We start from the raw sequence: 18,080 nt of genomic DNA, 5'->3' as shown, positions 1-18,080 counted from the left end.
AGATGGACGAACATGGGTGACAGCACACATGAAATGGGGGGGCGTATAAAAATGAATGAAAATAACATATCCAGACGACGGAGTTATTCTTCTAATGATTATACAATCCAAGGAGTTTTTAGCACATCTTCCACGGCATTAAAAATAGATTCACAAACAATGATACAAGGAGCCAAATATAAAGGAAATCAAATTCTGAAAAAGGGGGCACTAATTATACAAGTCTTTAGTATGTGGATAATGTTTATAAATATCAGTTTGAAAAAGACTCCGATCGCGTGATCTATTAAACAAATATTCCTCTAAACAGTCAATAATAATTCCATCGTAACGTCCTAAGACTTTATTAACAATCACTTCTGGTCTATTTGTTAACCATTTCAGAGCGTTACTATTAAATACACATACAGCATGACGAAATGTCCCATTGCATACTATTTTGTCCCATTGCAACAAAACTATCCTGGAAATGTAATCAAAATTGGAGTGCTTTAATGTAACGTTATATCCTCCTGGTGCATTATTCAAGAAATTCAATGAGGGGAAATAAGTTTCATCTGGTGCGTAAGTGTCTTTCAGATAGTTCAGAAATGATTTTGATAACTCATTGGTCAATATAAACTTCGTAAAGTTTCTAGACATCAAACCATAAGCACAACTTTTTCTGTATTTTAGTTCATATTGAAATGGTTTGCTTTTTTCACCAATATAAATCGGAATATCACCAGAAATATCAAATCTTCTTCAATAACGCAATGCACTCCTGGCAGGCATTGGTTGACTTTCAAGGCCGTTTCTACCTTTTAATATCTTACATATTTTTACTATTTCAAGATTAGTTTTAATGGGCATTTCCGATCCAGCCATGTTCAAATGATATTTCCAGTTGACTTTTGAATTTAAGGCTTTTTCCATACACAATAAATCGGCATAAACCAATTTAATAGAACCATACACTGTTCGTATTTGAGATAAAATAATGACATTATCAAAACATTTGGCTATAGATTTTAAATGTTGATATGTTTTGGTACTGGAGTTTTGTTTATCAACATGTAAACAATAGAAATTGTGTGGACGATAAATAGTTCGTAATAATTGTTCAACTTGATTTTCTGAATCACAGAGTCGAATTCCAAAGGCTAATGGAAAATCTAGTTCCTCATTGGTAATATATTTATTATCATACCCATTAATTTGACGAAATAATTCACTGATTTTGGTTAAATTACACAATCTTTTCTCGTCTTGAGGTAAAATCAGACCTCTACCAGTTTCTAGAATGTTTTTACAACTTATTTTATTCTCTTTTACCACTGAAAATTGACAATTTCCATAATGACTTTTATAATATTCTTGTACAGAGGGTTTCCATTTGTTTTCTTTCAAAGGCGTTTTATTCGTCAAAAGTCCATTAATTCCATCGTCATTCTGATTTACAGGAATGTTCAACACATGATCTTTTTGGATTTTTTCTATCTGAGGAATCAGATAACGTGAATTTCCATGAAAAGAAAATGTAGTCCAAATATAAATAACTACCAACAGCACCAGTAAATATTTAAAATACTTCACTGATATGTTACAATCTGAAAATAGTAAAATAATTCAAGTTATTTTCATTTATTTGAGGTTTATAATGATATATTAATTACCTTGAATTCAGTAATATCCTTACTCACATTTTAAATTGCGTTTGAGCTTCACCATGTTTCCTTACTTTTTAGCAAAAGCTTTCGAGAATTTACTTACATAATAAAAAATTAGAATTGATTTTTTGATTTTGAACATGTGTTGGAGATTATAAAATAGAACAATAGATTTGCTGCACAGAATTTATTGTTAATAGTAAAGCGACCAATTCACATAAAACTATTTCTATATTTCTCTACAATTGATGTATTGAGCCCCTATTTCGATTTATATGCTTTTTAATTCTTGGGTGATAATGAACGATTCCAACAATTTTCTTTAAAATCATTCGAGAATTGTGCCTTTTAAAGTGTTTATAAGCTAAACCTTTTAATTAGGTTAATCCTAGGGTGATTACAAACACTCACAACAAGTTTCGTCAAAATCCGTCATCGTGTCGACAACGCATTTTCAAGAACAATGACAATAACTCTTTACATATTTTCAATAGGATTCATCCTTGGGTGATTACAAACACTCACACCAAGTTTTGTCAAAATCCGTCAGGAAATCCACTCTCCACATGCACCCAACAATTGTGGATAGACAGAGGCAACGACATTATACGCCCGCATTAATTTTCGCACTGAAATAGTATAATTCGGTTCTACCCAGTCCTATCCGAATAAATTACAGTGGCTTTTGCATTGGCAAATAAACTTACTCGATTCTAGAAGTTATCCAGATAGACAAGTCTACCTCTAGGCTAATTGAAAATCGCAAGAAAAGTATTAATTAAGTACGTCGATATGCTTGGGAAGACAAAACCGAAAAAAAAAAATATTTTGTTATTATGTTCATATTAAATACCGATGACCATTGCATAGTTTAATTCCGTCAACTGTGACATGACGTGTTACTAACAATAAAAAGTTATCTAGATTGCTTTTTGTGGCATTGCGAAAGCGGTTATCCAGATAGGATTTCTATTCGGTTATAACCAGGAAACTGACGATTCATAAAATATTTTAGACTTTATATACCGTAAGGTTTTTTTTCTTATTTCCATGGTATTATTTATATAAATACACAAATTTCGTATTATTTCATCATAAATAATTTTGGAAATTTTATAAGATTATGGGGATTTTGCTAGCACCATTTCGGCAGAATTTGCATCTCAAATCTTCTAGTACCTAGGCTTTGGAAAAAATTACTTATGGTTCCGTTTTCCCGACCGAAGGTGTTCCAAACCCAGCGACACAAAAAAAATTATGGAGTGTTTGATGATTTTTTTTTTTTTTTTTTGATTTTTTCAATATTTGAATAGATCTACGTTATATTACAACACTGACTGCCAGAACATCATATAATGTGCACAAATGCGTGTGCCAATTATTGAATACAAACTTTCTATTTCTGAGATTACATATTTCGTTCAATAATCAGTTCACGAGATTGTGCTATAAATAACTGGTACTTCACCATCAGTCCAGACACAACTCGTGCGCCCTTTTATGCCTCAGATGAACAAGACTATACGCCCGATCATTTTGTTGAAATATATAAATAATATAGTATGTCTCGATCAATCAAGACCTGCACCAGCTACTACTAGCTACATAAAAATAAATGCTTCCAGTAAGAGTCCTATACGATCGAGACTACTCTATATTTGGACATTTTTGTTTCCTAGAAGTTCTATAAAATAATTAGAATTGGTTTGTTTCGATTTTCTTTATGAATCCCTCACTTTGGCCCATATTTTATGAGTAACCAACTCGACAACGGCGGCAAAATGCGTCGCCTATTTTCGTGTAAAATGTTTGATCTATAAATAAGTCGAGAAAGAAGCGTTGTATAGATACTGCAGCGATACATTTAACTTCTCTTAGTATTTATCTTTAATAATTTTTCATTATAACTAGTGACAATGCCTTTAAATGATTTAAGAAAAAAAAAATTGACTGACAAAATTAGATAAGTAAAACGTAAGAGTGATTAATTGCTAAAAGTCATTGAAACAACATAAGGATATTACCCACATTGTGTTCCATAGAATTTTTCTGCTGACACGGAGTCCGCTAGCTTGTCACATGACGTCGTTCGCTAGAATATATTCTATCAGACGACACTTGAAATTCCGATTACAGGTTGAGATTATAAGGAAATTCGGCCGATAAGAAATTTTAATATTTGGTAATAACTGAAATCTGCCATTTTGTATTTGTCAAAGTATACATTAATACATTTTACCTTGCTTAAAACTATTGGATTTATTCTACTAGCTGACAGTGTGCAGACAACCCATGTTGATCAAAACAAGCAAATGCGGAGGTCACGCGAGGTCACACATGTAAATTATTAATAATTTCCGGGGATGCACGAAAAATAAGTTAGTACGAAATTAGGTTACTTGACTGTACTAAAATAAATTTTATAAAAACTAGAAAACTAAAATGAATGAATTCCATATATTCGATTTATATAACCGGTAAATTTTTACATTGATAGTCAACAAGATGGCGACAAAATATATTATTCAGGCTTCAACAAATCAAAACGAAACTCGACTTAACTATAGTCATGAAATGTGCTTTTGAAAGTGCCACTCCGCACTCGATGTATGATCGGTTACATGCTTCTCCGATGTTTTTTGCCTACTGTAGTTACGTCAGAGTGTGGTAAGCCAAACACCTTGACTGTCCTAGCAGACGATCTATTTGAAAATCCGGTGATAGATTTCATGCCAATATTTAAACACAGATTCATACTCTTCACATGTAAAATTGAACAGTCAAAACAGTGTGAAGTAAATACAAACCTTAAAATATAAATCATTTATCTCATCCAGATAGGATTTATTCCATGTATTATTTATATAATATAAAATATCTAAAAAAAATATTTTTTTCCTACCTACCTTATCCATATGACCTTATGAAAACGAAACCATAAATAATTTGTTCCACCGCCTTACTAGATGGTTAGTATGTTCGTTCCTTGTTCCATACTGGCTAGACCCTTCGACCTAGAGTGTCCGTTATCCGCAGACTAACTTACAACTCGAGTGTCCGTAGACAACTCTCACCTCGGGCGTCCGTATCATACTGACTAAAAAAATACAATCGATCAGTAAGGGAGAGTACAATAGAAAATAAAGTGGAATGTTAGTATGTAGATTAAGATGTCACGTAATTAAAACTACATTTCTTTTGTCTGAATGAAAAATTCATTTGTAGCTGATAACTCTACTTTTTTTCCCGTAAATTGTGTGATAACCCCCTTAACGTATTTCGGCCACAAAAATACCTTAATACAAATCTCTATTTAATGTTTTTCACCGACTTAAATTAAAAAATAAATATAAGATAAAAAGGCATAACAAATAACAAGGGTCCCATGTCATTAGGACAATAAAACAAGTCTATCACAAAATTAATAGCAAATTAAGTAAGATGAAATGAGATTGAGTAAAAGAAAAACAACAGTATATTAAGATGAAGTGAGCACTGAAGGAAAAAAGATAGTAAGATAATACTTACATCGGTTGTCGGGGCAGTGAGGGCATTCCATATCTTAGCCATGCGAAACTTTATTGTGTGAAGTCCATGGTAGGTAGCCTTGACTCTTCCTTTCTGCCTGGTATTGTCAGTGTTGATATTTATAAGTTTGGATAAGTAGGAGGGCAGTAGATTATTTTGGATTTTGTAGCATTCGGTTGCGAAAATCTTTTGACTGCTAAGATGGAGGCTGTCCATATTAGCTTTGATGAGGAGCTGATCGTAGCCCGAATCGTGATCATTAAATACAAATCTTAGTGTCTTTTTGGCACTTGACTCTTTGCTGCAAAAGTTCCAAATTAGGTGGCAGTAGTTGAAGTTTTAAACTCCACCGGGAGATTGACATAGATCAGACTAAAGGCGTCCGACTTTTTGCTTGAAAATAAATGGCATTTGGAGATGCATACAAATTCTTTGTGCTCTTTCGATAAGATTACCATATTCGATTTGTAGCAGGTGCGGGCACACGAGCGGTCTTGGTCGCAGATTTTTGTCGCCGACTAGAGTCTTGTCGAGTTTCACCGACTGGCACGGGCACACGAGGAGACAAAAATCTCCATCCAGTCCTTTTCAACCATGTCGATAATTAGGCTACTTGCGGAGTATGCAATTGAAAGGAAAATGAAGGTAGGTAGGTAGGTAGATGACAAGTTAACTTTCGCTTCCAGCGGATGCTGATATCGCAAACTAGGTAGTTGTTGGTAGTCGTAGTAGTTGGTAGTTGGATTGGATCAAATTGGATGATTCGGTGTTGTTGGTTTGGTTGTTGATTCTTCGTTAGATCTGGTCGGGTCGAATGACATGGCGGTGAAACTCGGTCCTGGATGGTGTGGCGTGAGTTACTCGGTCTCCTTCATTCTTCCAAACTCGTTCTGATCATGGTATTTCTTGTTGATTGGTAGTCGAATGGTAGTTGTTGGTTTGGTTTGATTTGGTTAGATTATCTGTTATCTGTTGGAAAACTCGAAGACCTGAAAAAAAAAGAAAAAAAAAGAAAGTGAGAAAAAGACGGAGGAAAGAGATGGGGGGAAGCTTTCACAAAAGGGGGGAGAGATGTTCTCTAATGTTTCTGCAATGAAACTTGTTAAATTGATTGGATATAATTAAAAAGTGTTAAGAAACTTTGAGTAAAAAAAACTTAGCCTATCTGTTCAAGACAGATTTGGTTATAAAATGGAAGACTAGTTCCATTATCGTATACCAGTGGTCCGTGGGTGGAGCCAAAACATTCTGTATGGTGAGTGGTATGCCGTTGGTTTCCAGATACTCTAGTAGTGGCTTACGAGCGGGTTTCAGTTCAGTGCATTAAATGAGGACATGCGACCTTGTGGCAACGTGGCCGCAGCGACATTTAATAGCGTTGAACTGATGGTCTCGTAGTACGTTGTTGGTCCGGAGTCTGGTTGCCACTTTGCAGATGGCTACACATGGATGGTTTGGTTTGGTTTGGTTTGGTATCTTCGGATCAATCTGGTATCTTGCGGTGTCGAGGTTCCGTAACATGTCAGACCATTTCTGGTTGATCCTAGAAGATACGATACTGCAGAACTCCGAATAGGAGTATTCTACAGGCTCGATATCCTCCAGACTCAGACTTTCCTTGGCACAACGGTCTGCTTGATCATTGCCAGGAATGGAGACGTGCGATGGAGCCCATTCTAATTCAATCTTCTGGTCGTTGTTGGTTTGGTAGTTGTGGATCATTCTTCTTATTTCGGAAAAAACTTCTGACCTGCAATTAGAAGAGGTGAGAAAAATAGATTGGAGGCTGCTTAGCGAGTCGGATGGAATCGCGGCATGCTCCGTGTGATTGACGGACAGCCATGCTACCGCGTCCCTGATGGCAAAAAGTTCTGCTGTGAACACTGAACAGTGCGGGGGGATTCTTTTACTGATGCGGATGCCTTTTGCTGGGATGCACAAACCGTAACCTGTTGCGGTACTACTCTTGGTGTAGATCTTCAAATGGTCGGCGTACACGGAATCAATGAGATCAAGAGCGCGAGCTCTTGCTCCCACTGGGTTCTCGTGCTTGTTGGTACTCTGGATCAGCTGGGTGTTGACTGTCGGGTTGGTAACCTTCCAAAACGGAGTAGCCGATAGGCGTCGTTCAAGGATCGTTACTTGATCGAGCTGATGCTCTCTCAATAGATCAGTGACCGCTTGCCCGTAAGAAATACTCCGATTCTTCTGGTTATTTCCGACACGAGTAAATCTTCTGATGCTGGAATACGTCGGACAGCTTTCGGACAAATACTGAAGTTTTCCCCAGAATATGAGAGATAGCTCCTCCCTCCGAAGAGAGAGGGGTTTCTCTCCCACCTCCTGAAGTAGAGCCTCATTCTTCGTACCTACAGCTGCCAAGGTGGCAATATGTATAGCTTTCATGTGTAGAACGTCGAGTTTCTTCAGTTGAGTATCACTTGCTTTACCATAGGCAATACAACCATAATCAATAACTGAACGAACCAGTGACCTGTACATCATCATTAGAGTTTCTCTGTTTGCTCCCCATGTGGTACCTGAAACATAACGCATAACATTTAAGATTTTTGTAGACCGGTTACAGATATAGTCAATGTGCGTACTCCAAGTCAGACACCTGTTAAAGTGTACTCCCAGGAACCTTACTGAATTCTCATGCTTAATCTTCACACCATTCAGTCTAAGGTCAATACTGTCGTGATCTTTCTTTCTGCTGCAGAACAAACCGACGGTTTTAGCTTCCGAAATAATGAAGCCCCATTTAGCAACTTGGTTGCATACGCCATTTAACTTTATTGAGGTCATTGTGACCAGTCCATATCGAACTGTCATCTGCATATAGAGCCGTGCTAACCGAGAGCTCTATATGCTTTACATAATCCAGGGCCAGATCATTGATCATAATGCTGAAGAGAGGAAAATGAAAGATGACGGTCTGTTTATATATCGGAGACAATTTGTAACACAATGTATTATTAAGGTTGACTAGCAATGTGTGTCAGAACAGGTAACGAATAGAATATTTAAAGAGTCAATTAACACCTCGGCTACTTGAAATTAAATATATGTTGTCATTGCTAATGTAGCATCTTCATCTAAGGGTAGTATATTAGATAATACTACGTAGCCTTTTAACACCTTTAGTCCTTGACAATAATACCTTTTTGTTTTGAGTCTACCCAACTAATTAAGCTTATACTAATGAAGTATTATAAAAGATCATGCATTGTGTTCCTGTGTCAGCAAATGTCAACATTCTCATGGTCAGTCCCTTGACCAATCAACGCCCTTCTTGCATTAGCTTTATCCAATCAGGTCTCAAGGATATGGACGCTTAGGTTTCAACCAATCAGAATATAGTTCATATCTTTGAGCCTGATAAAAAGGAATAGGACCTGATTCTAGAAGGAAGAGAGACCTAGGCGAGATCTAGGTATAACTCTAGTTAAAGGGTCATGTAGTTTGGGAGTCCAATTTCTCGCTCCCACTGGGCCCCTGCCCTTTTGGTCTCGGGATGATAGATGTTCCTGTATTTTACCTGTATTGATGTTCCTGTATTTTACCCGTATTGATGTTCCTGTATTTTACCCGTATTGATGTTCCTCTGTTGTACCTGTATTGATGCTTATTGTTCCTGGTGTTGTCCTTCCCGAATAAATGTTATTCAAATCTTCAAAGCCGTTACGTTATTATTATGTTTTGTAACAAATTATCAAACTTGTTTCATATTATAAATCCTGTCGGAGATGCGATAATTTTGTCGTGGAAGCAGGGGCACATGCGAGATTTTACTCTAAACTCTAATCGGCGACAAAAATCTCGGACTAAGACCGCTCGTGTGCCCGCACCTATAGATAGAATTCACTTCTGGGAGATTTATCCTTGATAATACAGCAGATTTTTAACCTTTGTACACCAATTTGTTCTACCAGATTAATCTTAAAGGGACAGATGCGCCATTCTGGGTGGTTGATTTGAGTCTCGAATATATTTAATTAATTATTCAGTAGCACTAAAATTCCTTTAAAAATACTTCAAACTAGGAATGTTACTCACTATATCTATACATGTTTATGTATTTTCTATATATCACAAAATATCGTCATTTTAACATTCAAACACGGATTATTCTGCACACACATGGGTATAAATCTCTCAAATTTCGGAGGTTAACTGTGAACACCATTACTGATTTGTTAAGCCTGAAAAATTCCCTTTCTGAGACTAAAATGGTTGGTAAAAAGAATGGCGCATCTGTCCCTTTAATTGTACAGAATTTTAAGCCGTCTATTATCATTGATTATTTATAATTTTATAAAATATTTAATAGGTTTACACAAGTTTATATATACCACACTCAGATCTAAAGCATTCGTTGTAATAAGTATCACACCTATATAAATATTTGTATTGATTTACTGTTACCGCTCTATTATCAAAATACCGTTTTTCTTTAGGATGCCCCCATTCTTAAATATTTTGGACTTGTTGAGGTTTACATGCATATTCCCATATTTAACCTTTTCTGTAGAAACTGGTCAGATGTTCTTACTTGGGCCTTAATACACACAATCTTGGTTTATATCGTCCCGCTTCGATTCGTTATAGTTGTTTGATCCATATCTTAGTCTGGTAAATGCAATAGATAATGGGAATTATATTGAATCCCAGCTGTACAGCTTCGATCATGCTAGATTAGATAAGTAAATGAATATCAATTAATACTGACTTCAAAAGCAACCACTTTCCTTATTTTGAATATGAAATTGCATCCTTCAACGCCTTAAGTGCCTCTCGCCCCAATGATTATAGAGAGCGACAGCCCAAAAGCCTTACCTTTTTTTTTTAAACAGCTGAACAAAAAATGTTCCATATCCCAACATTTAACATCTTTTCCTCTGTCAACGTCCCAAGTGCTTCTCTCCCCGATAATAAGAGGTCGAAGTGTCACAAAGCCCTTACTGTTTTGTAAACAGGTGAACAAGAAATAGTTAAAACAAGTGAGATTGAAATTTCTCCCTCGTCGTTGCGGTTCAATAGCCTCGTATCTCAGAATTTAAAGGTTTTCAGGAGAAGAAAAAAACTGTTTTTTTCTGTCAGTTTTTATCTTATTGATCCCATATTTGAAACATCAACAACGAAAAGAAATGCATATTTGCTGAATTTAGTTCCATGGAATTGAAAAAACAATAGAAATCACGATACGAGATACGATGTTAAGTCATATTAGTTGAATCGAGATACGATATATTTATCTACGATTATTCAACACCCAACATAGAGCTGAGTTTAGGGAGATACGATATTTTATCAACACCACCATTACTACAAAATGAACTTATTAAGTTAGGAAATGAAAAATGTGACTGATTGAAGATGTGCACAATCGAGATAAAATGGATATTAGTTGAAATCGTAGTTTTATACGATGGTGACATTTTTATATCATCTCTTATGAAACCCCACCTGGAACATGCAGGGAATGCCAACACCGAATGTCACACTGCGATTGAGTTTTTCAGCTCGGCATGCATTTCGAAGCGTAAACATATTATGTTTTGTTTTAATTATATCAACAGTAATAACTTTATTTAGCGCAATATGAAACCAATGAAAACTGAAATTGGATTGTTTATCCAACATGGCAAATTAGAGCTGAACACTGAAATCAAACGATTATAAACGATAATAAGAAATTAGAACTAATTAACTGTTAACATGGGTGTGTTCAGTAATATCACTCGTGGGGGAGATTATCATAAAAATAATGGTAATCGTTGGGTATTACGGGTTTCAAATCTTGCAAATGATCAAATTTCTTTCTCTTGATCGGAATAGCAGAATTGTGGAGAATTAGTGGTTCAACTGACAGATCTGGATTCTTCTGTTTTGATCGACGGGGCAAATCATGTAAATCATTCGAGTAGCCGTTCTTATATCGAATCAACGCTCCTGAATATTCGAGTACTCGCAAATTTGTTACCACGGGATCACCAACCTTGATTCCTGGACGAATTGAACTATAATATCCAAGAGATGAATAATCGTTGAAGAAGGCATAATTTACAAGTTCTACTCTATAAGCAAACGGTTTCACCCTAGCCTCGCACATCTTGTCAACATAGTTTTGTGGCACATAAATGGGCCAACGGTTCCCTCGATCACAGCGTGTATAGAATCGCATTCCATTTGAGTGTGACCACGTTCTAAATACTTCTGAGTTATTTTGATTCCGTATTTATTAGATAGCAACAACAACATGTTCGCCATTACAATATTTCTGTTCTGATATGTGCAACCATCTGAATATTACTATACAGGTAAAAGTGTTAGTATATTAGTTTGTATTTCTATTGGAAATATGAATTATAAATATTATATTAAAGTGAAGCTTACCTGTAATTATTTGATATTAACACGTAAAAGTGTTAGTATATTAGTTTGTATTTCTAACATAAGAGTTATTTTATTTTTTTCGATTTTCTTAAGGTGCCTCTCATGCAATATCAAAGTGTTATTTACCTGTAATTATTTTATATTGTATACAGGTAACAGTGAAAAATCTTTGAAATCATTTCTATGAAATATGATTACGAATTGTAAATATTTAAGTGAGCTCAACCAGTAAATAGCCTATATTTTACATGTTTATGTTTAAATGAATTCATTGCAATTAACCAAAATCCTTCAAACTTAAAAATAAGCCTCATCAATCGTGATATGAGCACCTTTCTTAATTATAAGCTCATATCTCCTCAACATGTATATACCCTTTTCTTATTTTATGTTTCATATATATTTCTACTATATTATTTTCCCCTTATATGTATACTTTTCACGTACACGCCAGATATGATTCGTCTTCTCCCATGCATTCTGTTCGTCGGCAATCGGCATCGCCGTTGTAGATCTTGATAGTTTTTGGCTGATCAGTTGGATACCCATAAGACTCATCTTTCTTTATACCACGTTTTGGTTTTTTCTATTATTACTTATCTCTGGTGATATCCACCCAAATCCAGGGCCAGGATTAAGTGTACTATATCTAAATGTTCGTAGTCTACTAGGGAAAAAACCCAATATCCTGGCTGAATTATCAGACCATGATATACTCACCTTTTCTGAGACATGGCTTAATGAATCTCACCAAGACCAAGATATTCTTTAAAACTTTAAATCTCCAGCGCTCTGTAATCGCTCATCTTGTGTAGGAGTTGGTGTAGCAATCTACGTGAAAAATAATATATTTTCTAAAGAACGACACGACCTTCGTCTTCCTCATTTAGAAGCAGTTTGGATTGAAGTAATTCATCGTAAAAAACGTTTATTGATAGGGTCCTTCTACGTTCCACCTAGATCTTCTGATAACTATTGGGAACTTGTTCAGGAAAGCATTTCTAAAGCAAAAGACGATTGTAAACCTCTGTTCATTCTAGGTGACTTTAATGAAAATTAGCTTCCTGGTAGATCAAATAAAATAACAAACATTATCCAACACTTCGGATTCACACAAACTGTAGCTGAACCAACACGTTGTACAGAGCACTCACCAACTCTTCTAGATGTTGCATTGGTAACCGACACTAATCTAGTTTCGGAGACCATTGTACATAAAGCTGGTATTAGTGATCACTGTCCGATAGAACTTGTATTAAATCTTCCTCGACCAGAAAATACAAGTTTCAAGCCTACCATATGGAATTATAATGAACTCGATGTAGATGCAGTCAATAACTTCCTTTCTGCAACAGACTGGGCGAAACTCTTTGAAAGCCACCAAGATCCAAATGTACTTGCGAAACGATTCTCTGAAGCTTCTAGAAGCAGTTGTCTTATTTGTTCCCCACAAGGATGTAGTAATCCGTGAGCGCGATACTGTGTGGATGAATGGCTACACCAGGCGGATAATTCGCAATAGGAACAGACTTCACAATAAAGCAAAGCAGACAGGTTCACCAAACCACTGGAAATATTTCCGCTCTTTTAGGAACTTTGTCATTGCAGAGGTCCGAAGAGTAAAACAGGACTTCTTTGACAATCTCGATGGTAAGATAAGTCTGGGCCATTTCCAAGAAAAAGATTGGTGGAAGCTTGTCGAAAACGTAGTCTTTAGGAATAGTTCATCAAAACATTTCCTCCACTCCTAATCAACAACCAAATTGTCCAAGAAGATGCTGTCAAAGCTGAATATCTAAACCAATTTTTCATCAACCAATCAACGCTACCTAATCCCACTCAACCATTTCCAAACTTACCTCAATCTGACCTCTGTATTCCACTTCCCGTTTATACTCCCCAAGATGTGAAAGCTATGCTTAATTCTCTGAAGACAAAAAAGGCCTGTAGAAAAGATAACATAACAAATAAGATTCTTAAATGTTGTAGTCCATCTATTACAATTCCTTTGTGTTCTCTCTTTAACTTCTTGCAGGACAAAGCTGCTTTCCCACCATATGGAAGCAAGCCAACATCATTCCAATATATAAGAAAGGTCATGCTAGCATCTGCTCAAATTATCGCCCGATTTCTCTCCTCGGCACTCTAGGAAAGGTATTTGAAAAATGCATCCATAAATATCTAAACAATTTTCTCCGACAACAGCAAATACTTTCTGTCTCACAATCAGTGTTTACAGAAAATGGCTCTTGCACATACCAGCTTATCAATATATACAACGATATATGCAGTAGCCTTGATGAAGGTCTCGAAACTAAAGCTGTATTTTTTGATATAAGCAAAGCTTTTGACCGCGTATGGCATGCAGGCCTCATTTACAAGCTCCAGTCAGTAGGCATAAGAGGTAAAATGCTTTTGCTTCTCAAAGATTATCTCTCTGAAAGGGCACAATCTGTGGTTATAAGAGGCTCAACCTCAAGCTCGTCATCTGTTCAAAATGGAGTCCAACAAGGGTCGGTGCTTGGACTACTTTTATTCTTGATATATATAAATGATATCACCAGTGACATCAAATCTAACATCCCTCTGTTTGCAGATGACACGTCACTGTTCATGGCCATAAATGACCCGGCAGAATGCCAAACCCTTCTAAACAATGACCTTAAAACCAACAGCAATTGGGCCAGCTCTTGGAATGTTGTCTTTTGCCCAGAAAAAACGGTCAGTATGACTTTCTCTTTCTCCTTCTTCATTTTTACTCTCTTTCGACAATAACGTATTAGAAGATTCTGAGCATCACAAGCACCTTGGTATTACATTCAGCCGGAATTGTAAATGGGATGAACACATTGTCAGCCTCATACGTAAAATCAGTAAGTCAGTAAATTGTTTTCGTTCTATGAAATATAGACTTTCCAGGAAATCTCTTGAATATATTTACAAATCTTATATCCTATCCCTGTTTGACTATGGTGATGTATTAAAAGATAACTGCACAGAAACAGACTCATGTCGACTAGAAAATCTTCATCTTGACTGCCTCAGATCAACAACCGGCTTAGTCTGTGGTACGTCACACTCGTTGCTTTATTCGGAATCAGGTTTCTGTTCACTTAAACAAAGACGGTATGAACATCGCCTTATTCTCTTTTATAAGATGATCCATAACATGGTTCCTCAGTACCTGAGCACACTTGTCCCACATCATATGGGATCTTCCTATGACTACAATACACGTCATGGCCACAAGCTACGAACACTTTTTGCTAGGTCTACCACCCGCTATCCGTGATTGGAACGCATTACCCGAAAACATATCTTCATTATGTAGTATAAAAGAATTCAAACTACTGATAAAATCCATTGCGTCTCCACCATCGTATTATTTCCTTGACAAAAGATCGGTCCAAATAGTGCACTGCAGACTCCGAAATAGAATGGGTGACCTGAACCTACACACGTTCTTAAGACACATTGGTGACTTCGCACCCTGTACATGTGGAGACCCCATTGAAGACTCGGGACATTTTTTGCTTTTCTGTCCGAAATATCAGGCCCAGAGAAGAGATACATTACTCACACTACCACAGCACCATCTAGATGAAAATACTCTATTGCATGGTTCAAATCACCTCAGTGAAGTTGAAAATGCACATATATTCCAAACAGTACATGATTTTATAAGACTATCAAATAGATTCGCTATTTAACCATATCGTATTTGCCCTTTAAGTGATATTTTAAAATCTTGATCTTTGTTATCTAATCTCAACCACATATATATATATATATATCACATTTGTAAATATCTCTTACCTACCTTTGTGGTGGATCTTGTATATCTCCCCTAGTTGTTCACATACTTTAGTTGCTGATCTTGCTTACTAACCCCACTGTTGATCTTGTATACCTACTAGTACTTACCTACTAGTAACCTTGAAGTATACATACATATACTTCTATAAATAATCTAATTGCTGATCTTGCTTCTTGCCCTAGATGCTGTCCTTGTAACTTACCATATTTGTGATCATTCATTACTTACCACAGCTGCTGACGTTATATACCCACAATATTTGTGGATGTCTCCGATTTACCCTAGAGGTGGATAGTGCTGCATACTGTAGTTGTTGATCTTTGTTACTTACCCCTACTGGTACTGTATACTTAGTAGTATTCCTATTCTATTTGCTGATATACTTACAGCAGTGGTGGATCTTGAAATTCTTATCCTAGTTACTGATTCTGTATATGTACCCTGTCTCCAATTGATTAGCCCGACTATCTTTGTCTGCAGCTTCGTGGGCGGACTAAATTCTTGGGGATGACGACCCCTGTCTGGTGTGGACACCTATGCACTTTCGCACGTTTTTATTTATATATTCAAACATATATAATTAATTGTTTTCTATTATCAAATTATTAAATATTGATAACCATTTATTTATTTACGAATATCATATTTTCTGTATTGTGTCTTTTCATTGTATTAGGTGCCGGATTAGCATAAGCTTCGGCTTGTTTCCGAAACCTTACTTATTTTCTTTAAAAAATTTCAATCAATATAGAAATAAAATATTGTTTAAACCAACCATCTGAATAAATAATTATCTCCTTAACTGAGTCGTTTATTCTGTTTTGTAGGTAATGATCCACACATGAAGCAAAAGAGCTTGCACAGAGGTCACCCTGGCTCTCATACCAAAAGTAGCACTGGACATCTTTGCTAACAATGTCGTAAATTGTAAAATTGTGGCATCCTAACTTTGTTTTATAGTAAAGAGCACTGGCATTGCACTGTAAAAACAACAATTGATGGATCATCTGTTGCTCGCTGTTTATCGCGATTCCTCTCAGCTCGTGCTTCCTCCTTTGCTTTGATATGTTGGATATAAACTGCTTCATCGAGGTTTTTAGCTTCGTAAGAACAACATGTGTCACATCTGTCTTTTTTTGGTGAAAACAGAGCCAAATTCAGGAGATTTAAAACCTCAAAACACCAAAAAAAACAGTTTTCGTCCACATAAAACCTTCCCATTGTCTAAACAATCTGACTTATACACCTTATATAATTCTGCCGAAGTACCAAACACGGGTTCGAGGTAATTTTTCGTACTGCTTGATCTACAATAGTGTGACGGTAGTTTTGGCAGATTTTGCAAAAAAGCTTTAGCACTACCTGATTTGATGGTATCGCCTGTAGAACGACGTTTGCCCGGTGATTTAGTTGGTATACCGGTATCATCTGTATTGGCTATCCATGCATAAACTGTCTTTTCTCCTAGACAGAAACAGACAGAAACAATGATTTGCAGACTTGTAATTTCTCATTATCTTTCTTCAAGAAATACTTATTTGAACCATTTTGTCTGTATTCTGCATCATCTTTGGCAACAGTTCTTTCCTTTACACTCTCTCTATCTACCAAACTATTCACAAAAATTTTCTTCTCTTTCCAGTCCATATTTTCCCATAATCCAGTACAAATTTTCTGTCGATCATCATCCGTTAAGTTACGACAACGATTTCTTTTATCGCACGTTTTGGTACATTTTCTTTCTTTTAGTTTTCTGCTACCTTTATCTGAACTGTAAGTAAAATGACCATCAATTTTCTTGACACCTTTATATGGTTTGCCTTCCATCCTTAAACGTTTATTGTGTTGTCTACTCCAATTTTGAGGACCCATTTTTGCGTTTTATCCGACCTACTGGTTCCGTTTGGTTATCACTTTGAGCGTCACTTTGAGCATCATCTTCCACTGGAACATGGTCCGAATCACGAACTTCGTCATCCAAGTCAATTTCTGGTGAATTAGGTCTAAAAGCATCTTCATCTGAACAACGGACAGTTGAACAATTATTCTTATTGGACTCTAATTTACAATTTTCTAAATCAATCAAATTTTCTAATAAATTATCAATGTCAATTTCTTCCGCGCAATCTTGTTCGCCAATTATACATTCTGACGTTAAATGCTTTATCAACATTTGGAATAACACCATGATTTTGTAGAATTTCAACTACTGGTGATATCGATCTTTGTGGTTTTTCAATAATCGGAAGGGAAGAGTGTTCGATGCTTTTGAATTGATCGCTTTGTGAAGGATTATAATTTTTAAAAGGTAATGCTGGAATTTTGCTGGAATTTTGCAGATTATGATCTACAGGAATTTGTGATACGTTTTTATCATCAGATGATGGAGTGGCATGAATATAATTAATGGGATGTAAGTCATGAGTTTGCGATGGTTGTTTTAATTCAGAGTCTTCAGACCGATTGCTTAATCTGGAAACAAAGAGGAAAGTATACAGTACCATAACTGATTTTTATCAAATGGCAAAAAGTCCTATCTTAAATAAATATCAATCCCCATAAAAATATCGTATCTCGTAATAAAATGAAGAATAATACCGATAGAGTTCTTTATTTTTATGATTATTGAATATTTAAAGTTAAGTATATTGATATAAATGTGATATTATCATTCGAATACACTTATT

General features: G+C 36.0%; 2 protein-coding genes across 2 annotated transcripts; both read right to left on the bottom strand.

The window, feature by feature from the left end:
- Positions 1–744: 744 nt before the first annotated feature.
- LOTGIDRAFT_161912 (hypothetical protein) lies at positions 745–1,710 on the bottom strand (the record flags this gene model as incomplete). Its single annotated transcript, XM_009057794.1, has 2 exons — positions 745–1,589; positions 1,683–1,710. The coding sequence occupies 2 exons, from the start codon at positions 1,708–1,710 to the stop codon at positions 745–747; spliced, it is 873 nt and encodes a 290-aa protein (XP_009056042.1).
- Positions 1,711–16,857: 15,147 nt separating this feature from the next.
- Positions 16,858–17,581, bottom strand: LOTGIDRAFT_161911 (hypothetical protein; the record flags this gene model as incomplete). Its single annotated transcript, XM_009057793.1, has 2 exons — positions 16,858–17,159; positions 17,284–17,581. The coding sequence occupies 2 exons, from the start codon at positions 17,579–17,581 to the stop codon at positions 16,858–16,860; spliced, it is 600 nt and encodes a 199-aa protein (XP_009056041.1).
- Positions 17,582–18,080: the final 499 nt, after the last annotated feature.

Source organism: Lottia gigantea, assembly GCF_000327385.1.
Source record: "Lottia gigantea unplaced genomic scaffold LOTGIsca_31, whole genome shotgun sequence".
Lineage (NCBI taxonomy): Eukaryota > Metazoa > Mollusca > Gastropoda > Lottiidae > Lottia > Lottia gigantea.
Note: the sequence above shows the minus strand (reverse complement) of the source record. Positions and strands in the feature narration are given on the sequence as shown.